This window comes from Hippopotamus amphibius, chromosome 5 (genome assembly GCF_030028045.1).
Source record: "Hippopotamus amphibius kiboko isolate mHipAmp2 chromosome 5, mHipAmp2.hap2, whole genome shotgun sequence".
Lineage (NCBI taxonomy): Eukaryota > Metazoa > Chordata > Mammalia > Artiodactyla > Hippopotamidae > Hippopotamus > Hippopotamus amphibius.
Window position 1 is genome coordinate 26,871,082 of NC_080190.1, and position 12,321 is coordinate 26,883,402.

Below are 12,321 nucleotides of genomic sequence, written 5' to 3' on the forward strand. Positions count from 1 at the left end.
GTGGCCGAGCTGTGATACATCCCAGACCCACGGGGCCAGCGGTTAACATCTTATCAGAATCCCACGTGGTCTGGCCCCCTTCCTTCCTGTTGCCTCTGCTCAGGGCTGCCTTGGTCACGCTCAGAAACGCTTTCCAGGCTCTGCAAGCACCCCTCAGGGAACCCGGGTTTCCCTTCATCAAGACCCATGTTGAGGTCTCATCTACTCTGGAATCTACCCTCTGATTTGAAAGTTGGGACCGTGGCCCGTTCTGCGTCCTCTGGCCTCGCTCCCACCGCCGTGTCTTCCGGGGCTGCTCACGGTGGCCTGGCAGGCTCTCGGTCAGGTGCTCTCTGGCCTTTTCTTACACTAGCGAATGAGAACTCGCAGAGGGCGGCCATCCACGCTGCTTCCGCCTCTGCCTTGGGGCCATTTGCCCGCCACCCCCCCAGTCCTCGCCTTCCAGGGAGAGCCCCTGACTCCTGAGGGGAAACACCAAGCCTCGAACAGGTGCCCTGCAGACCCGCGTCCCCATAGAAACCGCAGTCCACACCGGTGATCAGTCTCTTTCAACTTCCCCCTTTCTTCCTCTCCCTCTTACCTGGAACATCAGGGGAAACACCCTTTTGTTGCCCTGAACATTTTTTCAGGGATCCACACGTGAGACTTTAACCTTCCTGTCGTGGTTCTGAGAGGTCCACACATCCCTTGTCTGTTTTTCTCGCTGCCGCCCCTCCCTCCATCTGAACGCCTCACTCACCCTGCAGAGCCACGTCTCACCCACCGTTTGCATCCTTTACAATCATGTCAGAAAATACCTTTTTGCATCTCCTATCCTCCTGAGCCCCTGTTGTTCAGGAGCGTCTGGCCATGCTCTGCTTTACACTGGGCTCAGTGGAGGACAGTGACATTGAAGGTGATCACCCCTCTCACTGTCATCTGCAAAAATCCCCACCATGAAGCCCAGTGAGCATTACTGGTTAGGGCTGCATATCCTCCCATCACCTGCCTGTCATGTTCCAGATTGCTGTCTCCCCTCCCTTTCTCCCTCCAGATTTAATCTGAGGTTCAATTCAGGTCTCCTCTCCGAGCGTTCTTCCCTGACTACTCAGTTTCATCTCTGATGTCTGCAGTTTCTTCAGATGTTGTGTCAACCACTATGTCTGTGGCATGGGGCTGCCTGGGCCACCCTGTCCCCAACCTGTGCTAAGCATAGAACCAGATCTTCAGTAGAGACCTTCTAAGGTCAAGGCCAAGTGACAGTGACACCAAGAGGCTCTCCCTCCATGAGACTTCAGATACCTAAGACCACCTGCCTCCCCGCGCAGCCCTGACAACAGTCATTGAGGGGCATTGAGGTCTTGGTTCCTTCTTTAAAATCCGCCATAGTTTGCACTTAAACTGTAGTGATAGCTCTTTAGTGCACCTTGCTAGGAACCAGGCACCATTCTGAACCAATACGGTAAGATGTAGGTGTACTATAGGTCCATTTTACAGATGAGGAGATTGAGGTGATTGCTCAAAATCACACGGCTAGTAAGCAGCAGATCTGGGATTTAAACCCAGGCAACCTCACTCTAGAGCCCTTGCTTAAAGCCATGATTTTCCTCTACCCATCGTTTTAGCATGTGCCCCCTCTGTGTTCTCCTGGGTGCCTCGGCCTGCCGGGCCCCAGTGCTGGGCTTTTGAGCCTGTCCAGTGCAGTGGGCAGGCTGGAGCAGAGTTGGGGGAGGGGTGGCAGCAGCCCAGTTCTTGCTGTCTTCTTGCCACAGACTGCACAGAGCCTTCCAAACTGTGACGTAGCAGCCTGTGCTCATGGTCTTGGAATTCAGGCCTCAGGCGCCCAGGGAAGGTTCTGGGGCCCTGGTGGCCTGAGAGCCCCATCTGGGGGAAGGGGAGGCCATGGGCAACAGAGGAGGGTAGGTGCCAGAGGCAGGGCCAGAAGAATGGGTCAGGCAGGAAGGCAGGGGCTGTGGGGGTACCTTGGGAGGGCCCGGGGGAGCCTCTCACCCGCTCCTGTTTGCTTTGGACTGTGGAGGCCACGTGCTGTGAGCTGGAGTGTGTCTTGGCAAGAGGCCGCAGTGACAGAGCCTTCTGACCAAGGGAGGCCTGGCCCAGGGTGGCCGCCTTTCGTTGTTCTTAAAGGCACAGTATGCCACGGACGGCCTGCATTTCCCGCATCTCTGGTCGCTCTCAGGTAGAAGCCTCAGATCTGCCCCCAGGTCATGGCAAGGGGATCAGGGCAGAAGCTGTCCCTTAAGGCTCAGTCTTGGGCCAGGTGTAGTGTGGCCGGGGGGGCAGGGCTGGTGACACGTGCCTGGCCAGGTCCCCGTCAGCCCCCTTCCTCCTCCGCATCTCCCCTTCGTCCACCGTTGGGTGCCCCCACTTCTTCAGCCCCTTCTCCACACCGCTCCAAGGAAAGAGTACAGGAACGCCCGGACGTTTCACTCTCGTGAAGGGGCCGAGGCCTGCGCCGAGGTGCACGTGGAGAACGGAGGCGGGTGTTCGAGGCCTGGGACTGTGCCTCTGCTTCGCGCCCCGTCACCCCCTTCCCCACCTGCACGGGGAAGCCTTGCGTGGGCCTGGGCATACAGTAGCGCTCTACAGATGCTCTGGGTTAGACCACGTGAAGGACCTGGAGGGAAAGAAAAGGTAGGGCTTGGAGGTCACCTCAAGGCTGCTGTGTTCCACACTCTGCCCGATCTGTCTCATCCCTCGCAATGTCCTCCAGGTGGGCGCCCAGGGCGAGTGGCAGGCAGGCCAGCCCTCTTGCTGGCCCCAGCGCCAGTGCGTAGGTTGTGTCTGCGCCCACCCTGGGTGCCGTGCAGGGGAAAAAGGGAAGGAGAACCTGTGTCCTGAGTGTGGGTGGTTCTCTGCAGCGTCCACATGCCTGGAACAGGGCCTGGCACATGCCAGGTGCTTAGAAAGGCGTGGTGGTTGAGTACACCATGTGTCCTCGGTACAGTAGCCCAGTGCACCACAGGATGCCAGGCAACCCAATGGGCAGCTCACACTACTCTGGTGTGATAAGGGGGTCAGACCTGTTCCAGGACACCAGCGCGTACAAGGTGAAGCCGCCATCCAGACTGAGGTCTGTCTTGGAAGTGGGGCTAAGAGGTGCCTGCAGGCTGACTCCTGGGGTGGGGAGGTTGGGGAGACCTCATGGAGGATAGCACCTCAGAGGACAGGGGGAGTTTCAGAGGGAGAGGAAGGAGCAGGGTCCCCCTCCCCCACCAGCTGTCCTGTCCTAGGCCCAGCTGTGACCTCAGAAGACTATTAACATCCTAATTGTGTGCAGCTGGCCTCCTCTGGCCCTAATGAGCTCATTATCCACTCTCATTAAGGAGGCCATTGTGGCCCGGTCACCCTGGGGACGGCAGTGGCCTGGGAGTGCCCGTCGCTTCCTGCCACCCTTGGCCAGGCTCAGCCCCCTTCTAGAAAGGCTGAGGCCCCCAGTCACTCTCCCAAGTCCTCTCATCCCCTCCCTCTGTCTCCATCCCTGACTCCCCCCTACTGTGTGTGTTGGGGGTCGGGGAGAATCTGTGCCTCACTCTGTTTCCCGCCCCGCCCTTTCCATCCCTCCCCCAGTGCCAGCACTGGGAAGCCCCAGCTAGAGTCGGTTTGAAAGGGCTTTGAAATTGGCCGAACAACTAAAGATCATGCTCCGCCCGGACAGAGGGAGAGTCTGACTTCTGCGCCTGAGCTTTTCCCTCTTGGGACTGAGGGTCTCCCTGCCACACCTAGGATGGGTGGTCCTCCAGCCCTGCCCTGAGCTGGAGGTGCTGGCCAGGCCACCTGGTTCTGCCTTCTCTCGCCTTCAGCCCCTGGGCCGTTAGGAAGTGGGTTTTAGTGAGTCCCACTGAGCAGGTCAGATGCTATGACAGGTGACATTGCTGTTCTTTCTGGGCCTTTGCCTCCGGGAGAGGGCTGGGCCCTGGCCTGTAGGCCATCCTGGCTGAATTCCGTTCTTCTCTGGCACTGTGGACACGTGGTCCTCACAGAAGGAGAGGCCAGGGTGAGGCAGCTCTTGGGGGCTTGGCCAGTTTGGCTGCCAGACGACTTCCCCAGCCTGGGGGCTTAGCCTGGAAACCCCAGAAGGAAGCCTTCTCCTGCACGTCCAGCATCTGAGTGCTCCTCTCTCAGGGCTCCTGGACATCCGCTTGCAGTTTCCCGTTCAAAAGAATGGACGTGGCAGCCCTCTCTTGCCCCGACGGGGGGGCATCTCAGCATGAGGCACTTCACCTGGGAAGACCTGCCTGAACAGTGGCCCGGCTGGCGCTGGTAGAGCATGGCTGCCAGGCTGGGGTGCAGGGATGTGTGAGGGGCCTCCCAGCCAGCCCAGACCCCTTGGGGGTTCCCCACCAACTCCTACTCCACTAAGTTCTCTGCCCCCCACAAAAAAAAAGAGCCTGCTCCCCTTTTGCCTGGGAACCAGGGTTGACTTCTTGGGAAAAGGTCGAGTCTGGCAGCCGGTCGGGGAACAACTGTCCCCAGCTGGGCACAGGTGGGGACACTTCATCAGTCCAAAGCTCAGTCCTTTAGTAAAACCTTGCTGAATTTCCTTTCCCAAGAATGGAGGCTAGGAGGATGGAAGAAGAAGGCCAGCAGAGGCCAGCCTGGAGTTTGGATCCATCTTCTGGGGACATGAGACATGTGAGAGGTGGCTCAGGGCTGGTCCCTGGGCATCTGTGAGTGGTGGCCGCCTTACCTCCCATGTCCTATGGCTTCAGTCCTTCATGCAGTGAAGCTCATGGCTTCCATTTAGTGGGTGCCTGCTGGTGTGCTAGACCCCACGTGTTGTTCTTTACCTCCTCTAGTCCTCACACTAGCCTGCAAGGTAGATGGTAGTCTTACCATTTTACAGGTGAAGAAACAAAGCCTCAAAAAGTTTGTCGCTTTCTTGAGGCCACAGAGCATGGAAGTGGCAGAGATGGGATTCAGAGTCAGATCTTTGACCACAGCACTTAGGCTCTGTGCCTCAGTTTCCTCATCTGGTCTGCTTGCTGCAAGCTCAGCTCTGCCCTAGAAACAAAATAGACAAGATACTTAGAGTCTCAACAAGTCTTATTCTCAGAGTGCACAAGCTGCTGCGAATCGTGGGGGTGATGCTTTGGACGCTATTGGGACTTAGCGGGGGTCAGTCAGGGAGGGCTTCCTAGAGGAGGCAGGACAAGAGAGGAGGCTGCAGGGCCTCTGTGCTGGGGAGCTGTGTGGCCTGAAGGACAGGAGCCAGGCTGAGGAGGCACTGAGACATGTTGGGCAAGGAGGAAGACCCCAGGGACATCTCCCCCAGCCCCCTTTCTCACCATGCTTGCTATCATGGGTTGTATCAGCTGAGAAAAGAGCAAGACATATTGCAAAAGACAGCGCCTTCCATTCTTCTGAAGCCCTGAAGACAGCCCCCAAACTCCACAGATTGCAGTAAACACATGGGCACACACATCAGTTCACCAAGTACCTCCTGACACACTTCTTGGGGCACACACACCACCTGGCCACCGGTGGGTGCTGACTCTGTTACTCTAAAATACCAACCACCCACCACCATGCTGATCAGAGCTCAGGGTTTTCAGCTCCTACTCTGTGCTAGGCCCCAAGCTAAGCTACGTACTTAGGTCTCATCTGTTCATTTCAACAACCTTGGGAGGTGGGCTCCATTAATTACTCCCATATCAGAGAAGGGAGACTGAGGATCAGAAAGGTTTAGTAATTTTCCCAAAATCACACAGCTAGGAAGTTGCAAGCCACACCCTGAATTTGAGTCTTTCTGACCCCAGACTCCTAGTTATTACCCAATACCCCCAAGGGATCCTCACCTGTAGACACAGACACTCAAGCCTGCGACTCTACTCATGGTGTATGCACAGAAAGCAAACAGTCAGTGATGCGGACATACCCACTCACCGACGGCACATATATAAAGCACCAATATTCAGGGACACTCATTCTCAAGGAGTCACCTCTACCCTCCTGCATGCCCCCGATGTGTACCTGATCCACTTCTGTGGTAGTCAAGAACATGGGTCCTAAAGCTGGACTGCCTGGTTTTGAGTCCAACTCTGCCACTTCCTAACTGTGGTCTATTCTACCTCAGTTTCCACATCTGTAAAGTGGGGATGATAACAATAGTAACATTTCACAGGGTTTTCGAAGATTAACTCACGTAATGTGCGTAATGTTTGCTCCTGACACACGTCAGGAGCTGCTTGCTGCACGCTCAGCTCCTGACCCGGAGTGTGCTCTTCTCAGCGTCTGAGCGTAACCATCCTCATGTGATGCATATACAGACACACCGCTGTTCCGTGTGCAAGGCCTCCATCCCCATAAGTGTATGTGGACATGACCTACCTCCCGCTGTGCGCCTCTGCAGGCACAAGGACACGGCGTGCCCTGGAGAGGAGCCTGGGAGCCCCACGGGCTGGCTGACACCTGAGTCCTCGTGGCCAGCTGGGCTGCACGCCTGGTGGTTCAGGCTCTGATGGCCCTTTGCTGGAGCAGCAGGACTTTGGTCAGGAGCCCCTGTTGCCGCATTTGATGTCTGAGCTGCTGGCATCTGGGGGAGGCCTGTCAGCAGCTGTGGGTGGGCACAGGCCCGGGGAGCCTCCCCCACAGGCCTCACTGTGTGACTCGTGCCAGGGCTCCTGGGAGGTCTGCTTGGAGCTGGGTGGGCACCTCTGCCTGTGTTCAGCCACGCCCACCTAGGCGGTGACTGAGCCTGTCCATCGTGGCTTCATGGAGGTGCTCACAGCCCAGGCAGTGGCAAGCTCTTCTCTGCAGGGCCTGGTGCGGGAGGGACCTGAGACTTGGAGCCACGCAGCCCAGCTCTGCACGTGTCAGGGCTGGAGTGGAAGCCCAGGCCAGTGTTCTTGGGCAAGGTTGGCAGGACCACAGAGGCGCGAGGATGACGAGTCTTGGCCCCAAATCTTAGGGCTGTAGCAGAGAATAGGATCATACGTTGCTGCCCTGGGGTGAGATGATCACGGCCAGGCACTAATGTGGCCCACGCTCCACAGAAACTTCTGGTACAGCAGAGATTTTGAGGTGAAAAGGACTCAGAGACAGCCCTGGCACATCTAAGGAGCCCCCAGGTGGTGTGAGGTACGGAACATCATGCCGCCCTGCCCACTGGGCACCCCGGCCACACTCCCGGCACCTCAGCCACACTCCCGGCCCCTCGACAACCCCCTGCCCAGCTCGCCCTGAGTGCCAGGCCTATGCAGCAGAGGTAGGAGGAGGGCCAGCCCTGCCCTGCCCCCAGGAGATTCCCTGCACAGACAAGTCCAGATCCATCTCTCCATCCCTGATCTCTGGCTCCTGGGGGAAGGGAGGGAACAAAGTACATGGAAGTTTCCTGAAGGATGAAGTTAGGAGGGAGGGGAAGTGATGCCACCAGCAGAAAGGAGCCCTAAATCATGGGGTTATGAGGCCCTTGGAGCCAAGGAGAAATGTCCATGCAGGGTCCTGGTCTGAAGATGGCCATGGGGAGAGGTCAGGAGAGGGGGCAGCAAGAGATCAGCAGGCTGGTGGACTTGCTTCACAGACAAGCTTGGCTGGGACTGATGGAGAAATCCCCCACGAGCCCTCCTGGTACCCTTGGAGGGGCTTGCCTCCTTCACCTCTGCTGAGGATGACTTTGGAGCCCAGATTCCAGAAGTAGAGAGACGATTTAGAAGACAGTCAGCCCAGCCATCCAAGAGACCACCAAGTCACCTGCTTCCCTGGGAAGCCACGGGCTCACACAAGGAAAGGAGGGACTGTGCTGCCACTGAGACAGCAAGTAGGTTGTTTCAGGGGTGCAGCTGGCAGTGGACACACCTTGGTGTAGAAGAAGAGGGTGAGAGGGGCCAGGCAAAGAAAGATCTTGGCAAACCCTCCATGAGACACATGCATCCAAGCCCCACTGTTCCTCCAGGCACATCCCTGTTCTGTCAGATCTGTGGCCCCTGCCCAGGCGTATCCTGGTGAAATCCTCTCGTGGGAAGAAGGGCTTCCGTTTCAGGCAAGGCCCTCAGGGCACTTCCTTGGCCTACTGGGACTTGGCTTGACTTTGGGAGCTGAAACTGGCCTTTCATCTTCCCAGGTACAGTTTGGTGAGGGTCTGAAGGGTGTGATAACCAAAACTTGGGAGCTTTTGGCACTGGGACCTGGACCTGGGCAGGCACGTGAGAGCCTCAGCCTTCTAGACCCTCCCAAAAGTGACTCCAAGTTGGGAATTGTGGTGCCTGCTCTTTGGGGCTCTTGGAGCTTATCCTGTGAGTGGGAGTTTGGTGGGGGAGGGACCGCTTACCCAGAGTGACTTGGAGGGCTCCATCCTTACCCACCGAAATCTGTGGTGGCAAGTGCCCAGCGGGCTTGGGTTTTGTTCCCCAAACTTGACTCATGATGGCAGACCTTCGATTATGAAGGTCCCTGCCTTGCTCGTTGCTGGGTAGGCATGGCATTAGTGAGCCAGTGACACCCACGCTGACTCAGTTGAACAGCACAGGAAGGTCACTGGCTCACTGTAATTAGCAAGTCCAACAGGGCAGTCTAGCTTTAGCACACCTGCACCCCAGGGTCATGAGGACTGACTTTCTCTATCTCCTGACTTGATTGACTTCACCCTCAGGGTGTCTCTTCCCACACACCCCTGCGATTCCTGGTTAATGCAGGACTTAGGGTTCAGGTCGCCAGAGTGCCTATGTCAGTTCCTGGAAGAGCCCCTGAACCATCACAGTGCCCTGGGGGTGGGGGGCGGGGGTGACAGACCAGTCAGAACACAGTTGGCCAGGTGTGCCCACTTCTGTGGTCGAGGCAGAGCCGCAGGGCAGGAACCTCTCTGAGGTGGGGAGCTCTGTCCCGTGACCTCCAGTCAGGCTCTGTGGAAGAATACTGGGCCTGGAGCCTCTTGGCAGGGACTGTTGAGGTTCCTGAGAATGTTCCCCCAGAGCCTGAGAGAAGGGGAGGAGACATCCCAGGCAGAGACCCCTGCAAGTCCATGCCTCTGGCTTCTTTGGGGTCTCTCCGCCACACACAGCCTCCCGAGCGACCGCACTGATGTGGCCTGGGCTTTAGGGAGGACGGCGGTGCTGCCCCAGGCGGGTAGGCCCAGAGCGTGCACGTGGCTGTGGCTGTTGCAAAGGTGGCCCCCACCCATCCCATGTCGGGGAAGGACAAGGGAATTGACCTGAATCTGGCAAAGGGAGGGAACGAAGGCATCCACCCCAAGTTCCAGAGGGACGGTGACCCAGCTAAGGGCTAGACCGCAGGAGTCCAGACCCTTGTCTGAAACTTTTTCTTTTCTTTTCTTCTTCCTTTTTTTTTTTAACACTTTGGTTTTTTTAATTTTTTTTTAATTTCTTTTTTCCCTGCTTTTCTTATTCAAAGAGTTTCTATTTTTATTAGGAAAAGATTGATATAAAATGTGTGTGGGTTGTAGGGGTACAGAGGCTTTTTTCATGTATACATATAGGCATATCTATTCATCTTTGGATTCTTTTCCCACAGAGGTTGTTACAGAGTATTTATTATTATTATCTTTTTTTATTTTTGGGGGGGTACACCAAGTTCAATCATCTGTTTTTATACACATATCCCCGTATTCCCTCCCTCCCTCCACTCCCCTTTACAGAGTATTGATAGACCTTCTTGTTGTAGGTAGGTCCTTGCTGATTACCTATTTAATACGTACTACTTTGTATTAGTTTTTCGTAACCTCCTTTGGTTTTTTAAGAGGAGTTTAAGTTCCCAGGGAAATGGAGTGGAAGGTACAGAGGCATCCCATATACACCTCCCGCATCACCAACATCCCCCACCCAGAGTGGTACCTTTGTTACCACTGATGAACCGACGTGGACACTCCTAGTCACCCAGAGTCCCTAGTTGACAGTAGGGCTCACTCTTGCTGCTAGACATTCTTTGGGTGTGGACAAACGTATAAGGACATGTATCTAACATTATGGTGTCATGCAGTTGTCATGGCGTTTCATAGGTTTTGCAGAGCTGCATGTAGAGTGTTGTGGAACTTCCTGGAAAGGGTGGGGTGCGGTGGGCATTCGAGACTAGACCACAGGCTGTTTGCTATCCCAGGCCTGTGACATGGGGCATTGGAAGTTGAATACCTAGGTGAGGACCCTGAGTGCTGAGGTCCTGTGCAGTGGTGGGACCTTTGTCCTCTGTCCCTCTCCATTGTCACAGCAGCCCCCAGGCAGCCTCCTCCACTTCCCAGTGCTAAGCCCAGCTGGGAGCGCCGGGAGGTCCCCATGTGCCCCTCCTCGAACAGTCACTCACTGCTGTGGGCAGTGATGGGGCCCCAGTGCTGCCCAGGGAGGAGCCCTGGGGTCTCTTGACAGGCTGCAGTCCACATTCGGAAATGCTGAGCTCTGTTGTGGACGGAAAAGAGAATCGGTGCCAAAGGGCTTTGGAGGCAGAGAAGGATCAGAACAGGAGGGAGGCAGAGACGGGCTCTCGTGAAGGAACCGAAGGCAGTTGGTGGAGTCCCAAGGCTGCAGAGTTTGGAGTACTTTGCACAGCGTTTGTTTGAATGATGAATGAACGAGCCAGCAAACGGGAAAGAATGAATGAGCCGTTATCATTTGGCCACGACCGTCAAGGGTCACTTGTGGGTGCAGTGCCTACTTACTGTGATTGAGTTGTCAACACACTGAAGGGCAGCTGTGAGTAGCACCGATGTGAAAATGCCACTGAAGCAGTAGCAGTAACCATTAGAAGGTATCTGTGAGGCCTTTACCTCCAGGTGCCTTTCAGAGCAGAGAAAGTGGTCAAACTCCAGGTCACACCGGTGGTCCTAGTGGGCTTGAAAGACCCTACACGATCTCCGTGTGTGGCTGGAGCTCCCTTGACGTTTCCTGTAAGGTGACTTTCATGTGTCGGGCATATCATTGTGTCAATTTCATTTTCAGGGTTTTTTTAATCAAACGTCTGTGTGAGTGGATTGAGGTCCATCAGGCCCTCTCCTTGGGGAGCGTGTTGGTCTCTTATTTCTCAGCGAGGAGCCTGGGCTCCCAGAGGCTGAACGTGGGCGAGACGTTTGCCCGGCGCCCAGGCCGTGTGGCTCTGTGCCCTCCCCTCCAGCTGCTCCTTCCCTCCTTATCCTGCCCCCCCCCCCCCCCCCCCCCCCGCCATCTGCTGGGCTCTCATGCTGCTGTCTTGTCCCCACCGCAGGCTGGTGGTTTGTGAGCACCTCTGAGGAGCAGGGCTGGGTCCCTGCCACCTACCTGGAGGCCCAGAATGGTACTCGGGACGACTCAGATATCAACACCTCCAAGACTGGGGAAGGTAAGCACCTGAAGGTTCAAGGGGTCGGGATGACGATGCAGCTTTCTCACGCTTCTCCCGAAGACCATCAGAAACTCTAAAATGACTTGGGTCATGTTCCCCCTGCTTCCCCCGGGATCCCATCTCACCGAGGCCAACCCACAATCTTACCTCCTATCCCAGGTCTGCCCTTACCGGCCCCACGTGGGGCTGAAATGGGAGGGTAGATTCCCTGGGGATGTGGATCTCTGGCTTCGGCAACTTTGGGGCAGAGAGTGGGGAGGATGGTCTTAGGGCCGGTCCCTGAAGCTCCCTCTCCGCCTCCTGCAGAAGCCCTAGGTTCTCTGGGGGTCCCCACAGAGATCCACCTTTGCCTCCCTCGCCCCGCCCTGTGCTCTCTGCCGCAGGGACGACCCCAAAGGGGCTTTGTGCGTGCAACCTCCTGGTGTGCACAGTCTGCTCAGAGGCCTCTCTTCCAGGTGCCCGTTCTCCCAGTGCAGGGTGCAGACATGGAGGGCAGGTCTGTGAGCCATTTCCCAGTGTTGCAGGAACCCAGGGGTGGCTCCAGCCCCTGTACCATCAGCCTCTCTATTAGCTCTGGCCTGGTGAGGTTTTTCTGGGGTTTTCTCCAGTGCATTTCAAAGAGCCTGCTCCTCCTCCTAACCCCAGCCAGCACAGGGCTGGTCAGCCTATCCATGGACTTGGGTATTCCCCAGAGCCGGCTGCCAGAGCCCAGCGAATCTGAGCCACCCCGTTCCCGGCTGCCTGCTCCTAGTGGCTTCCAAACCTCCCTTATTCTGGCCGTAGGAACGCGTGCCCTAACGGTCAGTGGGGATCATCCAAATGGGCACATCTGAGAGCCAGGGGGATCCATGCCTGCCACCCGGGGCTCAGGCCACCTCCCGGCTGGCCGCTGCCCCACCCCCACTCCACACTGCCCAGGCCAAAAAAAGCAGCCTGCCGAGCGCCAGCTCCTCCTTCATCCTTCCCCTAAATGTCGGTTACTCGGCAGGCAGTTGGAGCCGCACCCTTCCTCCCGTGTGAATCCTGTATTTCAGTCCCTTAACCAGCGCTGCAGCCCCTGCA

The 12,321-nt window shown here is 56.6% G+C and overlaps 1 protein-coding gene across 8 annotated transcripts in view; it reads left to right on the top strand.

Annotated features, from left to right (window-relative positions):
* The window catches only part of SH3PXD2A (SH3 and PX domains 2A), a 240,117-nt gene that overhangs the window by 202,833 nt on the left and 24,963 nt on the right, over nt 1-12,321 (top strand). For all 8 annotated transcript variants that reach the window (XR_009053830.1, XM_057735798.1, XM_057735797.1 and 5 more), the window contains one exon: nt 11,143-11,256. Coding sequence is in view for 7 of the 8 variants with exons in the window: in XM_057735798.1 (XP_057591781.1) it covers nt 11,143-11,256 (114 nt within the window). In the remaining variant the exon portion in view is untranslated. The remainder of the gene's footprint in view (nt 1-11,142; nt 11,257-12,321) is intronic.